The sequence below is a fragment of the Epinephelus lanceolatus genome, chromosome 23 (assembly GCF_041903045.1).
Source record: "Epinephelus lanceolatus isolate andai-2023 chromosome 23, ASM4190304v1, whole genome shotgun sequence".
Lineage (NCBI taxonomy): Eukaryota > Metazoa > Chordata > Actinopteri > Perciformes > Serranidae > Epinephelus > Epinephelus lanceolatus.
Genome location: NC_135756.1, coordinates 16643016 through 16662265, shown reverse-complemented (window position 1 = coordinate 16662265; position 19250 = coordinate 16643016). Strand labels below are relative to the sequence as shown.

Sequence of the window (19250 nt, the reverse complement as noted above, 5' to 3'; positions counted from 1 at the left end):
TAGCTACTGCAGGGTTAACAAGTTAGCTAACTAGGTTGGCTATGCTAGCAAGTAAGCTTGCCAGTAGGCTAGAATGTTAGCGAGTTAGCTTGCTAACTAGGTAGGTTGTGCTAACAAGTAAGCTTACCCTCCACATTAGTGTTTATCTTTGTTTGTCTGCACATTAATGATACCTTGAACTCAATGAGAAGAAACAGAGGCTGCAGCTTGTGCTCAGAGTAGAATAATTTGATTTGAGCCAAAGTGCACCCTCTCATATTTCACACACAGCAGGAAGTCAGGAAATCTTAATCAGTGCGGTGCTTATTGCGAAATTGTGTCTTCAAGTACACTCAGACAAACTTCAGAGGATATGAATGCAGTTTCTAGTTCATGTCGACAATTTTCAGATTGTTAGTCATTTTCAAAACCAGTGATGCTGCAAGTGAAATATGTTCATGGTGAATTCCTCCTTAATGCTGGAGGTAAAAGAGGTTCATTTAAACAGAAGCTGCTAAAGCAGCATCCATGAAGTGTCTCACTAAAATACAAATAACAGGTCCTCCTGGCTGAGAGGTCTAAATCCTATCATGTGTGCAGCCCCTTCACATTAAAAACCATATTCAGATAATCTTCTAAATAATCTTAAACAATACATTCTCCATTTCTTTTCCTTCAGTAACATGAAAGCTGCAGAGAAACCAAGCTCTCCTCTACGCTGTCTTCACTGCAGGGGGGATTCGATCACAGCGTCTGGCTTTGCAGATCTTTTCCTGTGTAGAGATGAATGCAAGATATGCATGTGTTATCAACCACATTTTGGGGTTTTTTGGTTTTTTTTTCAACTGGTTTTTCAACAGCATTCCCATTTCTAAGAACATCAGTGTATCAAGATGACATCAACCTCACCGCATAACCTACTGACATTTTATAAATAGACTTATACACAGCAGCCAAACATAAAAAAAACAGTGACTCTTGTGTTTACTCATAGCAGTATGATGAAGTGTCACTGAAGTACAGACGAAAAACTGTATTGACGCTGAAATGATGAGGGTTAAAAGTTTTACTAGCAAGTCAAGTTGCAGATAACTAGTTTTGGGTGGAAACAAATCAGTACGGAAATAGAGCTATCAGATAAAGATGTGATGTGAAAAAAAAGCAGAGAAAATGCAAGCCAAGCGCCTCTTAAAACCACACCTCGAGGTGGTTTCTGAGGCAATCTTGCCAGATATAAAAAGCTGGGTATGGCCTATGAAAGTCAACATTTATTTTTTTTTATTTTTTATATATATCAAATCATGTCCTACCAAAAATAAACTTAAAATTATAACTTATCAAGACACTAATTCTGCTTCCAGGGTGAGACATGAGGAAAGATCTGCCAGATGATTAGGAAAGCTAAGAGGGAAAGAAGCAGGAGTGGCAGAAGACCGAGAGCTCCGGAAGATCTCAAGAGTCAAATCACCAAAAATAAGTTGAGGAAAACCTGGTACAGAAAATTCCACACACCAGAAAAAAAATTTTTTGATTAATCAGTCTCAAGCCCTAAACAGCCCTCTTCAAAGTGTTGTTTAGGGGTTGAGACTTTTACGAGGGTAAAACTGAAAATGGTCCTCACATTCACAAATGCACACACCCACACCCACATCCAGCTGTCCAAGCACAGAGGATCTCTCTTTTGATTGCCTCTCCCAAGGTTTCTTCCCATATCAATTCGGTTGTTACAAGGTTCATGGGAGATTTTCCTTGTCGTCTTAGAGACCTGGGCCTGGTTAACTTGGTTTCACACAGGACATCCTGCTTCCTTATTTAGCTCTCTATATTACTATCTTTTTTGTACCCATTGGTGCATTCTTCATGTGATTGCAGCTTAATGTGGGTTATACTACGAGGATTATACTAATTAAATGGGTTATAAACAAACTCTGGTGCATTGTTTCTCATAGCTATACATACAAACAGTGCACTAATGAAAGTATGAGGGGAGCTGCAGTTTTTTTGGTTTACAAATGAACAAAAATACAAACATTTTTCTTTTCTTGGACTCACTGAGCTTTAAGAAGGTCCTTCTCCTTCTTCTCCTCCTCCTCCATGTCCAGCTTGGTTTCCAAGGCCCTCTTTCATCTTCTGTCTTTCCCAGCATCTCCTCGATCTTGTCAGAGGAAACCTTCTTCCTCCCTTAGAGAGACACACAGGGAACCATAGTGTCTTTAACTAACAGGTTGTTTTATACTGTATGTATCTTTCTATGCAGTTACTTGTCAGTGTAGAGGTTACAATGCTTTAAACACAAATTAATTACCCTAATTCTACACTGCTTCTAAACAGCATTAGTATTTTTTAATATGTGCCACTGTAGATCATTAATTTGCACTTATAGAAGTCAGCTTTAAATTTTTTTAAGGAACCTCAGTCCTGAGACTGAGTGCCAGTGAGATCCAGTTGCACAAAATTCTGCCGTGCTAATGCACTGTATTAATTATTGTAAGCACATAAAGTGCAAGATTCTCTCAATGACACAGTGGCTATGACACATGGGTAGTAGTCATACAAGGATAGGCAGAAAAAATATTTAAGGGGATTATAGAATAAAACTCTTTTATCTGTTAGTCACAGTATAGACAAGTTTCCACTCATAATTTTGCAACAGCACAGGAAGAAAAATGTAGTGGCTCAAAACTGACACACATTTCACATCGCTGCAGGTCTGGTACAGGCAGCAGCTGCTCAAACCTGGACAGGAATTCAGACACCAGCTGCTGCGGTCTTTTGTCATAGTTAGAGCTACAGACATATACACAATTTCAGATTTAAATAATCAACACATCACCACTGTAAATGGTTAATGAAACTATAGATTTTATTAAATCAACAGTGAACCTCTGTTATGTCTTTTGTCATAATGAAAGAGCTCTGCACCCCTTCCCTCCCCTTGATCTTTAACAGATATGAATTTCTCACAAACAAACCCACTTAGAAGAAGATCTCCTTTGCAGAGGGAACATTCAAAAGTCTGTGAACCAGGCGGGAAAAGCTGGTATACGAGGTCTTCAGTGTATATCACCACTGGTCTGTTAAGAAATGGACACAACACTCATGGTATTAAATCATTTTGTGACCACCTTGAGTTACTAAATATACATGTGCTCTCAATATTTTGTGTATGTTAACCTTCTTTAAAAACCCTCCATCTTCACAGTGGAGCTCAGTTCGGCATTGCAGGTGTGGATTTTATCCAGGTGGCTCTGGATGATTTGCATCAACCATCACCACGACACAGCTCCAGAACCAGCTGCAACAAGACAAAGGTGGGAGACAGGTAACTCACAAGAGCATGGTACAGCAGGGAAAAGACTGATTTCTATTATTAGAGGGCACAACAGTATTTTTAAATGTTCATGAGACAATAACAAGACACATACTAATATTACAACTGAGACAATTACAAAAACAAAGTCATAAATACATGAGAGATAATTTTCTTTATTAAAACTGTATTAGTAACTATTATTTGGTAAAATGACTGGCTGCATATGCCAGCAGATAACTAAATGAATATCTATCCAACCTTCTGGTACATTTAAAAACGTCTAAACATTTAATAAAATACAGTTTTTTTTCTTCATACTCACAACTTCCGGGTAAAACGGATGTTGTGAAAACTGTCGTGCCACATGTGCTTTCCTTCAAAATAAAAGCTGGTACGTTCAATTCTTCTTCTATTAACAAAAGGATAATTTACGAAAATTCGTTTGTTGAGTTAAATTGTATCTCAAACGAAGATGTCTCTGTGATGCGGGCATAAGTGAAAATGTGGAAAATGATAGGAAAGGAAGCAAATTATAGGCTACATGTGTCACACAACATACAGGTGGTTGTTTGTGCATATAGCACTTTCTGCCAGCAGATGGCGCACATCTGTCAGTCTTTGTGGCACCCTGGACCCTTTAAACTTGAGTTTATACCAAATTCTTATCTTTGTGTAGTTTTTTTTTTTTTTTTTTTTAACACAAAAACAAAACAAACAAAAGACAGCTGTTGTATGTGCAATAGGCTTTTTTTCACTGAGGACTTTTTTGACGTGTCACATTAGGAAAAGCAACAGTCTAAACTATAACATCAATGGTGGCTGATTTCCATTTAGTTTTTTTTTTTTTTTCAGTTTCAGGATGCTGGCTCCCTGTCACACTGTCCAGAATAGTCAAACTGGTTTGCTCAGGGGTCACTATGCAAAATGACAGGAGGCTAGCTGTGAAGTTCTGTGAAGTTTAGTTGATCTGACACACATTAAACATGGCTTAATAGAGACAATTTCAAACGCAAGTACACAAATTGACTTCACTATAACTCACAGCATTCACAGACAAAGTACTTGTCCTTATTTGGACACATTTTCACCACAAATACAACATGCTAATGTCTTTAGCACAAGCCTATGGCATTTTACATGAGCCTAGCAGCCAACGTACTTTTCCTCTTCTCATATAAAACCAGGAACAACAGCAACATTTAACAAAGGTAACGGTATGTGATTTTGCTCCATTACAACTCACAAGGTTCACTGACAAAACAACTGTCTTATACTAAACATGTTTCCCAAACAAATATAACATGCTAACGTTATTAGCACAAGCCTATGGCATTTTACATTGTATAAATTAGCCTAGCGACAAGCAGAGATTTCCTCTGCTCATATGAAGCCAGGATAAATCACACACAAGACTTAAGATGCTATTTTGTGGAGGCTTTATTGTCTTCACAATTTATTTTTTATTATCTCTGAAACAAAAGTAAATAAAAAGTAAAAAAGTACTAGTTTCAGGACACTGGGACTTTATCGTCTCCTTAAAGGACACTATTGTCACTGACAATGTTTAGGTTTGTTTTTTTTTTAATTTATCAGGTCTTATCGATCCAAAATAGCTAGGAGAAATTGAAATTGCATACTAAGGGAGGTTCATGACAAAAGAACATGAGACAAAGCCAAAGTACTACACACACTATAACACATGTATGCAGGGTTTATTCTGTCCTGGGTGGAGTGTATACAGTGATACACATCTAAAAAAAAAAAAAACAAATCATTTATTAAGTTATACACATATATTTCAGCAAACTGTCCCTGTTTTTTCTTCAGGTCCATGGGGTCAATTGTGAAACCCCTTTTCCCAGGTTGTATCATACGATCAGTGGTACAGGAGGGAGACACAGAGGTAACACTCCCAGTTTTTTACACGCCCATTCAGCGCTCAACAGCCAGCGCCGGCGGCAGCCCGCAACTAGGGCACTCACTGTAACTGTACATGTCTGCTCATGTATTAGAGGAATATTAGCAGCTCTTCGCCACCATTAGGCTGTCGAGTCTTTAGTATAACTCACACAAACTCTGGTTTTCATACAGTTAATATCTTAATTGTGCGCAAACTTGGAGAGCAGCTGGGATACTTGTCACCATGGCAGGAGGAAGACGCGGGGGCGCACCTAGATCTGGCGAGGACGTCTCCTTAGTCAGTCCCGTTGTAAAGTACCTACTGTTCCTGTTTAATTTTATATTTTGGGTAAGTGTTACTTATGGTGTTAAACACAGTGGGCCACATATACTCGTGGTGTAACCTTGTTTACTCTTGTCTGTGTGCAGGTTAATCATTGTGACTCTTGGCACACCAGATTTGCTCTCTGATGTCTTCAGGAAAACTATTTGTTAAACAAGGAACAAGAGTTAAATGGCATTTCTCAGGACTTTAGGTTCCAGTTATGTCACACTTACTGTGTTTACTACTTTTGTTTAACCTCAAAGTGTGAAATTTGATCTGCTTGGAGCATCCAGTGGTTTGTTTGTTTAAGGTGGTTGTTCATTAACTTAGGTGTTTTACAAGAAGTGAAATTGTTAAGGAAAGAGAGGGGAAGTTAAGCACAGCTGACACACCAGGTGTCAAGTTGTATTCTCACTTTGCAAACAGGAATGTATCATTGGGTTTGTCAGAGGGGATTTTGAGCTCAGAACAAGTTCTCAATAACAGTACTTAAAACACCTAAACTCAGCCAACAAAACTGCTGTGGTGTCATTTCAGCGTAGTTCCTTTCATGACAGTTGCCAGGAAACACAAACTGTCATTGATTCATATGCTGATGGGGCCATGTACAAGTAGGTCTCCACTTCTCACACAAATCTGTCTGTTGACTGGAGGAAACATGATCGCTGTGGAGCAGGATTCACCCCAAGTGAGATGTTTTATTTCCCATTTAAACCAAACACAGCAGGTGATTGTGTTGATCGTATTTGTAGATGTTCACCAACAATCAGATGTTAATAAATGCACGACTCAATCCTTTACAAGCAAAGAATTCAGCTGAGGGTGACAGCAAAGCTCGGCAGTGGGTTGTAAACTAACCAAAGTTCATATCGGTGCGTTTCAGGTGCTCAGGGACTGTGACATAAGGAGATTTCTGGCTTACAACATTTGCAAAGCAGAGCTGTTGTTGCAGATTAAACTTGTTGGGATTTAGTGGAGACTTTTCTGCTGCTGGTCGAGCAACAGAAATGACAAAAAAAAGAGTTTAAACATGCAAATCCAGTGAGAACTCTGACAGGAAGTTTTCAGAAGTGCTTTTTTAATTTCTGACCAAAAAAGTCTGTGTAGCTTTCCTTTCTCTGTTTCCTACAGTCTCAGGAGTGTCTTTAAAACAAACCTGTATGAGTGTGTCAGGCGTCTTCATGACTTCTGGCCATGTACAAACAGGCTACGGCTGTGTAAAAACTTGAAGCTCTTCGACATGGAATGTGTTATTGTCATTTCTGTTGCCTCTGGCTACAATGGGCTCCGCACAGGACACACCAGAGATAAAAGCGCAGGGTTCTTGTCTCGTCTAGATTGTCTGTAATCTCAGGAAATTTCATGGAAAGCCCATTTTATAACAAACAAGAATCTGATTTCATGACCACTTACTCTTAGATGCGGCATTTCACATTTCATTAGACTTATACAAGATACATGATGGCAAAAAAACAGCCTGTTCTTCACTGTGAAACTCAATCTTTAAAAAACGGGGCAGACAAATCTAGCTTTGCCCTCCCACCCCATGAAGCTGCAGTGTCTGTGGTAACTGGATCCATTTCATTCGGGGTGGGAAGAGTGCTCCTGAGGGCTCCCTATTATTCCATTGAGACTGAGAGAGGAGCGCTGAGTGAAAGGCTCTTTATTTTTTAGGGAAAGGTACAGATTGCTGCCAGGTCGATTTAGTCCAATGGAAGCAGAGTGGATGGCAGAGTCTCCTTATCTGCATTTCTAATGAAAAATGTTGTGGGCTCGGAGCCCCGAGGCTAAAAAAGCAGGGATTTTCCTTGAGTGTATTTTAGGGAAATTAGTTGGTATTCTCTCAGTACGGCCTTGTCTATGACTCATATGTCACTGATTGCATTGTGGTGAGTGGTGCCACTCCCTGGACAAGTACAAACACAGAAATGGTTCTTCACCTACTGTGCTGAGTGGTTTCTCCTGCTTATGCCCCATTATAATGTTTCAAGATGTGCTAAGTATAAAGAGATCTTTTTTTTCTCTGCTCCCCTTAGATAATTTCCCTGGTGATGGTGGGAATCGGCGTGTACGCCCGCATGATGAAACATGCAGGTAAGTGATCCTTCACTGATAGAGCATACAGTCCTTCCCCATGTTCAGTGGGAGACAGTGGGAGTATTGAGTGTCAGGACAGTATGTTCGCTTTTAGGCTTTTTTGCCTCCACCAAACAGCAGGGTGGTGAAAAAGTAGGAAAACAGCATCCAAAGCTGTGTTGTTCAAGGTTTCATGAGGGAAAATAAACATATTTCTACCCTGATACAGTACAGGCCAAAAGTTTGGACACACCTTCTCATTCAATGCGTTTTCTTTATTTTCATGACTATTTACAGTGTAGATTCTCACTGAAGGCATCAAAACTATGAATGAACACATGTGGAGTTATGTACTTAACAAAAAAAGGTGAAATAACTGAAAACATGTTTTATATTCTAGTTTCTTCAAAATAGCCACCCTTTGCTCTGATTACTGCTTTGCACACTCTTGGCATTCTCTCCATGAGCTTCAAGAGGTAGTCACCTGAAATGGTTTTCCAACAGTCTTGAAGGAGTTCCCAGAGGTGTTTAGCACTTGTTGGCCCCTTTGCCTTCACTCTGCGGTCCAGCTCACCCCAAACCATCTCGATTGGGTTCAGGTCCGGTGACTGTGGAGGCCAGGTCATCTGCCGCAGCACTCCATCACTCTCCTTCTTGGTCAAATAGTCCTTACACAGCCTGGAGGTGTGTTTGGGGTCATTGTCCTGTTGAAAAATAAATGATCGTCCAACTAAACGCAAACTGGATGGGATGGCATGTCGCTGCAGGATGCTGTGGTAGCCATGCTGGTTCAGTGTGCCTTCAATTTTGAATAAATCCCCAACAGTGTCACCAGCAAAACACCCCCACACCATCACACCTCCTCTTCCATGCTTCACAGTGGGAACCAGGCATGTGGAATCCATCCGTTCACCTTTTCTGCGTCTCACAAAGACACGGCGGTTGGAACCAAAGATCTCAAATTTGGACTCATCAGACCAAAGCACAGATTTCCACTGGTCTAATGTCCATTCCTTGTGTTTCTTGGCCCAAACAAATCTCTTCTGCTTGTTGCCTCTCCTTAGCAGTGGTTTCCTAGCAGCTATTTGACCATGAAGGCCTGATTCGCGCAGTCTCCTCTTAACAGTTGTTCTAGAGATGGGTCTGCTGCTAGAACTCTGTGTGGCATTCATCTGGTCTCTGATCTGAGCTGCTGTTAACTTGCAATTTCTGAGGCTGGTGACTCGGATGAACTTATCCTCAGAAGCAGAGGTGACTCTTGGTCTTCCTTTCCTGGGTCGGTCCTCATGTGTGCCAGTTTTGTTGTAGCGCTTGATGGTTTTTGCGACTCCACTTGGGGACACCTTTAAAGTTTTTGCAATTTTCCGGACTGACTGACCTTCATTTCTTAAAGTAATGATGGCCACTTGTTTTTCTTTAGTTAGCTGATTGGTTCTTGCCATAATATGAATTTTAACAGTTGTCCAATAGGGCTGTCGGCTGTGTATTAACCTGACTTGTGCACAACACAACTGATGGTCCCAACCCCATTGATAAAGCAAGAAATTCCACTAATTAACCCTGATAAGGCACACCTGTGAAGTGGAAACCATTTCAGGTGACTACCTCTTGAAGCTCATGGAGAGAATGCCAAGAGTGTGCAAAGCAGTAATCAGAGCAAAGGGTGGCTATTTTGAAGAAACTAGAATATAAAACATGTTTTCAGTTATTTCACCTTTTTTTGTTAAGTACATAACTCCACGTGTTCATTCATAGTTTTGATGCCTTCAGTGAGAATTTACACTGTAAATAGTCATGAAAATAAAGAAAACGCATTGAATGAGAAGGTGTGTCCAAACTTTTGGCCTGTACTGTATATACTGAGAGAGCTAGAGGAAGACACTTCAAAGCACATTTAAACGTTTCCTGTTATGTCACTGTTTGAAGCTTTCTTCACATCAGTCTTTGAACCCCTCGTTTCTTCTTGTTTTCAGAGGCGGCCCTGGCGTGTCTGTCAGTGGACCCGGCTGTAATGCTGTTGGTCGTGGGGATCCTCATGTTCATCATCACCTTCTGTGGCTGTGTGGGCTCACTGCGAGAAAACATCTGCCTCCTGCAGACTGTAAGTCAGGAGTAGGCTACGTAGCCGAGACACTGTATGCTGTATGACATGATGTGGAGGTAATGGTGTCAGATTCAAACTCAGTCAATGAGCTGCCTGATCATCTCAACAATATTTTAGCATTAGCTCTAATAATTTATACAATGTTAAATGCCATAGGCTTGTGCTAATAACGTTAGCATGTTGTATTTGTTTGGAAAACGTGTTTAGTATAAGACAGTTGTTTTGTCTGTGAACTATGTGAGTTGTCATGGAGCCAAATTTTGTAACGTTACCTTTGTTAAATGTTGGTGTTGTCCCTGGCTTTACATGAGGAGAGAAGAGAGTAAGCTAGCCGCTGGGGTAATTTATACAATGTAAAATGCCATAGGCTTGTGCTAATAACGTTAGCATGTTGTATTTGTTTGGAAAACGTGTTTAGTATAAGACAGTTGTTTTGTCGGTGAACCTTGTGAGCTGTAATGGAGCTGAATTTTGTAACGTTACCTTTGTTAAATGTTGCTGTTGTCCCTGGTTTCATATGAGTAGAGAAAAAGTCTTCTAGTCACTGGGCTAGTTTATACAATGTAAAATGCCATAGGCTTGTGCTAAAAACATTAGCATGTTGTATTTGTGGGGAAAAGGTGTCCAAATAAGGACAAGTGTTTGTCTGTGAATGCTGCGAGTTATAGTGAAGCTGATTTGTGTACTTGTATTTCAAATTGTCGCTATTAAGCCATGTTTAATGTGTGTTTAATATGTGTTTTGAATCAAGGAAAATTTACAGCACTTCACAGAAACCTCTGCCGCCGACGAGTGTTTTGGAGGTGTAACTGCAGAGTGACACAGACACACACCACCACCAGCTCAAGTATAAATGAGATGTGTTGTCCATCTTTTTATGGTCAATGGGACAAACGGGTCTTCCGCGGGACACCGTTGGGTCAAAAGTAGGCAGTAAATTCACAATTGACGTTCCAAGGGACACAGACTATTGTTTCCCTGACAATACAAAACTCTGTGAACAACAAAGTTGTGTTGAAATCGGCAGGAGGAGAGCTAGTTATCGTTAGCTGTTCGCAGCCAGTGACCGGAAGTAACAGCTTGAGGTTGCATTGAGTTTCATTATGATGCGTTCAAGCTCTATTGCGTAAAAATGAACTCTGAATGGAGGTAGAATTATAAAGTTTTCGTGATGTGTTCAAAAGTTATCTTGTAAAATGTACTCGAACTTGAATACAGTTTGAAGGAGAAATTTGTTGATATTTTTACAAGCAAAAGAAAAAGATACCGATAAAATGCTATTAAGCTAGTTTTTTTTTCAATGTATGTGAAAGAAGGTTATTTTAAAGGTTGTGTCATGAATGTGTTTGATTGAATTTGTGCTCATTCAAAAGTAGTGTAATGAAGTGACTTTAAATCAGTTATTTTTTGTAGTAGATTTCTTTGTTTACCTGGCACAAAAATCAGCAACAACAAAAGAACATAAGTATGGGCTATTGACCAAATGTTTTTGTTAAACATCTGTATCGGCCCAGAATTTACAAGCGGTGCATCCCTATTGTAAACAGATTTTTTGATATAGTTTTTCTGTTTGTTGCTAAATGCAGTCGCCCAGTTTTCCTCACAAATTCTATGTAACACAGAATGACTAATTGATATATTAATTTCCATTTTTGGGAAGAAGTGTTCTTTTAAGCAGTCTTATAAAATCAATCAAATCAAACCAGTGTTTAGTCGACTAGCGTGTTACAACATATTTCTGTTTTAAGCCCCTGCTCTTAGTTTTCTTGCTTTTTCTGCAGCTAATACCAGCTGTGTGCATGCAGTCACAGGATCTCATGGACTCTGTCCTCTAAAGAATTAACCCAGAACAGATTCATTTTAACACAGTTGTCACCATGTGTCTCTCTTTCCTCCTCACAGTTCTGTATCTGTCTGACAGTGATCTTCCTGCTCCAGCTGATTGCTGGCGTCCTGGGCTTCATCTTCTCTGATAGGGTAGGGTACACTTTGCTTTATTTGTCCTTTTCTGATTGTGTTTATTGGTGAAACACTGTCCTCTACTGGACTTTGTCTGTAACTGCTTCTGAGTAAACTAATGAAGTCAGCAGCAGTTTCCTCACAGATAAGGTTGTTAGATGTGATTTTGTTTGTTAGAGGTGAGGATCTTAAAGGGGAAGATGGATTTCTAATTAAACAATCATGAGGTCGCCATCAAACTGCTACTAGTTGACAAAAACCGATTTCACAAAAATGGGCTAATGTATCTGTCTTTGTTATCTCCACTGATACAAAAGCTTAAATGATATGATTCAACATATTACTTTACTGTGTATTCCTGATGTATATTTTTGTTCATACTCTGCCAAGGCTCGGAACAGAGTGACGGAGATTATCAATAATGCCATTGTTCACTACAGAGAGGACCTTGATCTGCAGAACCTCATTGACTTTGGTCAGAAAGAGGTAAGGATTCAGACTTCACACACACTGTAGATCATCATTTTGTCATTATAAACACCAGGGTGATAATATAATGAACATGTTTTCTAATCTTTTCCATCTCAAATGCTTGTTTGTGTCCTCAGTTTGGCTGCTGTGGCGGTGTGACATACACTGACTGGTCCCAGAATATGTACTTCAAATGCGAAAAAGACAACCCCAGCAGAGAGCGCTGCTCTGTCCCCTTCTCCTGTTGTATCATGACGAAAGACAAGGTTGCTCTCTTCACAAGACTCTGCTCATACTTCGTTTTGTTTGTTTTGTTTGCACAATTTTGTTTATTGAAATTTTCAGGGCATACGTGAATTGATAGCTGTGTCTTAGTTTCAATGCCCAATTCTGGATAAGGAGATATTCATGGGCGAATACCTTTATATGTGTGGAGATACAGATAGAAAAAGTGATAATAAAAATTAGGGGAAAAAAGACTCGATTAAATAATTACAAAATAAATAAATGAATAGATAAGATAAATAAATCATAAGAATAATAATATAAGAAATATTAAAAAATAGAAATAAATGAGTAGATATTGATAAAAATGAAACCAAATTAAGAGATGAAGTCAAAATTAATTAGTGCAAACAAGGACAAGCTGAATAAAGATGAAACATGAATAAACATGAATGAAGAAAGATAGAAATGAAATAAAATAGAGCGGTAGTAACAGTGATAGTAATAGTTGATTAATAGAAAGTAATAAATGAAGAAGATAAAAAGTAAATATAAAAAAAATGTCAGTAAAGGATACAAAAGAAAACGAATAACACCATGCTTTTTCTAAAAGCAGGTGGTTATCAACACCATGTGTGGCCACGGCATGCAGGAGTTAGAGTACGTCGAGGCTGCAGACTACATCCACACCAACGGCTGCATAGACAAACTGGTGAATTGGATCCACAGTAACCTGTTCCTACTGGGAGGCATCGCCCTGGGACTGGCCATACCACAGGTAGGAGTACAACCTACATACCAGCCCACACACACTTAACTCCAGCCTATAAGAGCAGAGACTAAACTGGAGAGCTCTCTGTTTTTGTTTCCCGCTCTGCAGCTGGTTGGCATCCTGTTGTCTCAGATTTTGATCAACCAGATCAAAGACCAGATCGAGCTCCAGGACTACAGCCGCAAGCACCGCTCCGACCCGTTCAGCTGACCCGAGTCGGATCAGACCAGATTCTGATGAACGGCACCAGAAACAGGGTGACACCAGCAGATTAGGGGGAGAATCACACATGCCTGAAAAATATCTGTCATCTCTGCCTGGACTGAGCTTTCATCATCGCTGCTCTTAGACTTAAAGACACAACACTAGTGTGCTTTCAAGTATTTTGCATGGAAGTGGATTTATGTTCACACAAAGAACACAGACGGAAAAACAGGACTCTGCTGCCACCTTGTGGACAAAGACTGTGCTTGAATTTACCAAACTATGTACAGTAGTTAGTACGCAAGCAGGGGCAGGGAGGGTGTTTGGTGGTCAGGGTCATATTGATGGGATCATTGACCTTTACTTAAAGGTCCAGTGTGTAGGATTCAAGGGGATGTATTGGCAATAATGGAATATAATATAATAACCGATAATATATATAACCGATAATATATATAATATAATATATATTTCTATAGTTTCATAACCACCTGGAAATAAGAATCATTGGGTTTTTGCTACCTTGGAATGAGCCATTTAGATCTACATAGGGAGCAGTCCCTTATCCACAGAGATTGCCATGTTGCCCAGAACCGACCAACCAAACACAGGCTCTAGTTGGGCCATTTGTGTTTTCACATCAGCTACCAGTTAGCAGCCTCTCTGTGATGATCAGCGTTGGAAAAACACTGTTTTTTAACGTAGGACTGCTTTATTCAGTATTTTTACTGGTTTAAGTCGCCAGGTCCGCTTGTTTTGGAGAGGAAGAGACCTCTGTGGATAGACAGATAGACAATGCAGCAACAGAATCTTGATTCATATGTGATCGGCACTGCCTAGTTTGACAGTTTGACCACAGTTCATGAGCAGTGATTGACATGACTGACAGCTGAGTTAGAGTGTGTAATGGATTCTTGCAGATGCCATTAGACGCACTACGAGGAGGCAGAGGAACATGATTTTTGCTTTACTAAGTGTTTTTATTGGTGTAAGTCGCCACAATCGTCGTTTTGCAGAGGAAGAGACCTCTGGATATTTCGGCTCCCAGTAAAAACCTCTTGAATATTTGGGGCCAGGTGCACAAAGCACCTTAAGTTTGCCCCTGAAGTATGACACTTAAGGCTTACATAAAATACCTCACCAATAACTGACTGGTAAGATCCTGTTGCATAAAACCACAGAGCAATTATTAATTGTAAAGAGACTGGAAGAGTGCAGTGTTGGAAAGTTAAGTGATTCAATCCCAGACAGTCATGATCACAAACTGACTTGTGGTAAAACTTAAAGCACAAAATCAGTTGCTCATCATTGAGCATGTCCATCGGGTTCTCCTAGTTGTGAAACACTCTTCTCTAGACGCCTTAATTTTTCTTATATATCCATAAACCCAACCATGTTGCAGTTAAGATGGGGTCAGAGGTACTTTATGTTTTTGTCCTTACCTCGGTAACTAAGATTCTTTGTGTAGTGGTTTAACAAACTTAAAGCAATTTCACAAGTACAAGACAAAGATAAGGAGAAAAACTTAAATTCTGAAGTAAACATTTTGAGGAAACTTAAAGCAGAAGACTTGATGTATTGTGCAACTGATTTTACCTCAAGGAAACCTTAACTCGGACTTTAAGGAAAATCTTAACTTAAGGTTCTCTGTGCCACCTGCCCCTGGATCTGAAGTTATCAGAGAGAAAAGGTGAGGACACATTAGCAGCTGTGGGCTAGAGACCGTCTCTGACATGCCAAACAGTGTTGCTTTGTAATGTGAAACCTGTTTATTCAGTGATTTTAAAGGTTTAAATCACTTGGTCCGTTAATTTTGGAGGGTTGGAGACCTCTGCGGATAATTCAGAAGGAATCCTAGCCGGGAGAGGTTTCAATCCTCACCACTAGATGCCTCTAAATCCCCCTAAATCCTACACACTGTTCCTTTAAGAACTGCGTTAAGTGTAATCTGTTGCAAGTCATATTTTTGCCAAAGACACCAAATAGGAATGTGAGTTAATGCATAGAGTTAATAACGTTTTTTGTTTGTTTGTTTCAACTGCGTCCGTGATTGTTACTAACTGGAAAGGGAGTTGCTTTGTGTGTGTGTGTGTGTGTGTGTGTGTGTCAGATGCATGCTCAGTAATGTTGCTTATGGCTGCGAGCATATGAAGCATGAGCAATACACATAGTTGGTATGTAGTTTTGGATACTTTCACAAGCATGTGTGTAGCAGCCAAGCAGTGGTTCCCAGCTGGTGGGTTGTGGTCCAAAAGTGGGTCGCAAGTCCATTCTGAATGGACCACAAGCAACTTGCAGACATGTCAAGTTTGTAATTTGAAGTACAGTGAATTTCTGGCACAGAGATTTTATTTTAAAGTGCCATTTCCTGCTGTACAGTGAGAAACTAACAGAAAGCTACTTGACAGAGACAGCAAACTAGCTCAACGGCATGGCCAAACACAAGTATGACACTGAATGTATTACTGTTTGGACCTTGAAGTAAGGACTAAGGAGAAACTGTACTCTGTGGCTGGACCAGTTGGGAACCACTGCTGTAAAGTATTTACCTCTGGGGCCCTGAGATGCCTTGTACCCTTGTTACAAAAGAGAAATAGCATAAGCATATAATAACCCCTTGTATAGAATATTTTTAAGATTTTTTGTAATAGAAAATGACTGTAATGATAATGTTTCTACCTATGGTCTGACTCTTTATAATAAAATGGTTGCTTGGTTGTCCTGCCCAGACCTGACACAGCACATGATGTCATTTCCTGCTCACATTTTATCCAGCTGACAGCGTGCTTAGCTGCAGAGCGACTGGATTTTGTGAGGTGTATGTCGTGAAATGTTACCATTGTGAGTAATGTTTGCCAAACCGCACATTTCTGTACATATATCCTGAGGCTGATTTATATGTATATGACTTGAATCCTGCTCTGATGTCTTCCTTTTTCACTTTTCTTTTGTAATATCATTCGACTAAAATACAACAGGATCGGGGAATTCCCATTTTCCCACTAAAGCAAACTGCTGCCTGAGGTGCTGTAGTGTTGTTTTGTTGATGTGATCACTAGAACAGGCCAAGATTGCATTTTGTGACCAATCAGTGAGCAGACAGTGGTTGAGGGTTCTCTGACTGAGGAAAAAAAACATTTACTTGGAGCTAAAACACGAAACATGATCCCACCCTCAGTTGTCTGGATACAGTACCAATTAAAGTTTGATTTGCTCTGACAGCAAAGGAAAGTCAAACTGTTTTTGTGAGGATTTTGGTCATAAATGTTAGTGCTTTTCATGTCTGTGAAAATCATCCACAGCTGTAACTCTGCGTAATAAATCTCTTTTTATCACATGATAATTTGAGGGCAGATGGTTTTTTCTAGCTGTGACATTTTTCTCCTTCACCCAAAGAAGCTCGAAAGTAACTGTGAAGAAGCACAAACCAACACCACCTCTCATCTCCACCCCGTTTCTCCTCCGCCTGGCAAATGAAAACCCTGAGTTGCGAGGCATTCCCAGCCTGAAACCTGACGCCTGTAATCTTTGGGTGCAGAAACAGCCTCTGCATGTTTAACAGCCTTTGACGCAAGTCCATAATCTAAACATGACATTTCTGTGTTAGTTTAAAGGCCGGAGTAGCTCTCCTGACTGTGATTTCCCCTTCAGCACGTCACAAAATCTACTGTATCACCAATCTGATGCCGCAAAGGAGGGAAAGAACATTTCAGATGGCAGAGGCATGTTATAATTTAGTGTAAGCGACTGAGTATAATGAAAAAGTGACAGTTCTAACAGTGTGTATGTGAGAGTGAGAGTGAGAGTGTGTGTTGGCCTGGGCTCTGGTGCTCTGTGTGTGGTCCCTGGTTTTTGCCTCTGACTCACTCAGGCGGCCATGTTGCTGTGGGTTTCAAGGAGGCCCAGACGCACGCACACACACACACACACACAGAGGAGGGAGCAGAGTTAACCCAGTTTTACTCTCAGAACACCAGGAGAGAAACAAAGCATCTGCAGCCATGCAAATACCACGAGTGCACTGTCCAATTAATGCGATAACAACAGCACCATGGCCGAGACCGGACCAGTTTGGACGTTTGTCTTTAGTGGTATCCTGACATATTTAAGCACATTAAAATAATGTGACTGTGTTTGAGTTTGTCTTTTATGTACATTGGTATGTTTTCTGTTTAGCAGTTTTTAAAGATCCCTGCAGCCACCTTAACGACGACAGGAAGCCCAGTCCATTACGAACGTCCCAAAGGAGACTGACTTAATGTAGTTTTGAGTTATTAACTGTGTCCCTCCCTCCCACACACACACACTCAGCATACACACTGTATCTTCTGACATATATACATGGGACAGCCATTCAAAACTCTTTAAATCTCCATGTAATTCTTACTATATGACTATTGATAAAGGCTGAGACACTCAGACTGTCATCATTTTCAGACTTTGGATCCAAACTTTCTTAGCAGGTTCCAAAGATTTGGACAGAGATGGGAAAACAAGCCTTCTCCTATGTTGTCCATGTTAAAAGTCCATGTAGCTGAGAAATGTAGCTGCTTTACTTGGGGTGGTTTGAGCCTTTTCCTTGTGTGTGTGATGACTGTATTTCCTGTCTGTTGTATTCCACTGATATTTAAACTGTAAAAGAGATTTCCATCTTAAGGGACCACCTGGTTAAATAAAGGGTTTTTTAAAAAGACAAACAGACACTCATATATAGTAAAAAAGTACATGTATTTTAATCATACATTCTTATGGAAGAGTGGTATGAACTAGTCTGGGGAGGGGAGGGTTTAATCTCCACTACATACCTACATAACTAATCCCAAGACATCATCAGTGCAGACTGGACCACATTCACAGTGCCTCAATGTTGCATGGCTCTATCACAGTTTTCTTTCATAATGCATGACATACATATATGTGTATCTATATTATTCATACTTACACCCATGGGCAGATTATAAGACAATGGACCCTTGGGCGAAAATATGCAAAAGACCCCACCACGTCTCCACCATAGGAACAAGACACACAGACTTGGTGATGGTTTTGCATCTTTTTTTGTAGTTGTTTTGTGTCTTGTTGTACACATTGTGCATCTTTTTGTGTAATTATATCCTTTTTTGGTCCTTTTGTGTCTCTTTTTGTTTATTTTACTTGTTATTTTGGATCTTTTTGTAGTTATATTGTATTTCTTTGTGGTTGTTTTGCTTGTTTTAGTAGTTATTTTTTGCCTCTATACAGTTTGTTTTCATCTCCTTGTAGTCTTTTTGCGTCTCTTCCTGGTCAGTACGTTCCTGACACTTAGGGCCCCTGCCCATTCAGTAATCCATCCATGCTTATACCTATATTGAATATGTAATACCCATATCATGGCTACTGGAGTAACAGTGCTACATATCTGAATTTCTTTGGCATGAATACTTGTACAATTTATTTATTTAATCCAAGGTTGTTGTTTTTTATATCAAAGTCTTTTTTATTTTCAAATATAAATAAGCGGGCAACTTGAACGCAGAACAATTAAATCAAATCTCTGGATATATATACCCCACACCCACCCTCAGTACTGGACCGTCAGTAAATTTACATACAGCATACATTTATACAAATAAGTAAATAAATAAATTTAAGTAAACATATACATTGACAGTTTCACATTTACATAAGTAAAAACATAAATGCCAGATAGAGAAAAGTCTAATGCCGATAGCAATAAATTAAGGGGAAAAAAGAAAAGTAAAATTAAATAAAATAATTACAAGTACACAAACTCTTGGATTACATAGATATGTTGGTTGATCTAAGGTATTTTAATGTATTTTCCTTTAATTCAAATACGTATCTGTGTGCTGGCTTGTCTCTTGTGCACCATGTGCGTCTTATTCAAAGATGCTGAAAAGCTCATGATACAGATTTGATATGA

General features: G+C 39.7%; 1 protein-coding gene across 4 annotated transcripts; it reads left to right on the top strand.

Annotated features, from left to right (window-relative positions):
* Positions 1-5216: 5216 nt before the first annotated feature.
* Positions 5217-16069, top strand: tspan33a (tetraspanin 33a). Of its 4 annotated transcripts, none has more exons than XM_033615306.2 (8): positions 5217-5540; positions 7553-7610; positions 9566-9693; positions 11599-11673; positions 12046-12141; positions 12264-12392; positions 12968-13129; positions 13232-16069. In XM_033615306.2, exons 1-8 carry the CDS (start codon positions 5436-5438, stop codon positions 13331-13333), a joined length of 855 nt encoding a protein of 284 aa, XP_033471197.1. In that variant the 5' UTR covers positions 5217-5435; the 3' UTR covers positions 13334-16069. The 4 variants fall into 4 exon arrangements, with proteins under 4 accessions (XP_033471197.1, XP_033471196.1, XP_033471198.2 ...); XM_033615305.2 differs by having other exon boundaries at positions 12965-13129; XM_033615307.2 differs by lacking the exon at positions 5217-5540 and adding an exon at positions 5649-6204 and having other exon boundaries at positions 12965-13129.
* The last annotated feature ends 3181 nt before the right edge of the window (positions 16070-19250 follow it).

Coding starts and splice junctions, on each gene's coding strand:
- tspan33a (XM_033615307.2), top strand. CDS start 6,067: ATGACAGTTGCCAGGAAACACAAACTGTCATTGATTCATATGCTGATG. Junction 6,205..7,552: donor TGGAGCAGGATTCACCCCAA/GTGAGATGTTTT, acceptor TGCTCCCCTTAG/ATAATTTCCCTGGTGATGGT. Junction 11,674..12,045: donor GCTTCATCTTCTCTGATAGG/GTAGGGTACACT, acceptor TACTCTGCCAAG/GCTCGGAACAGAGTGACGGA.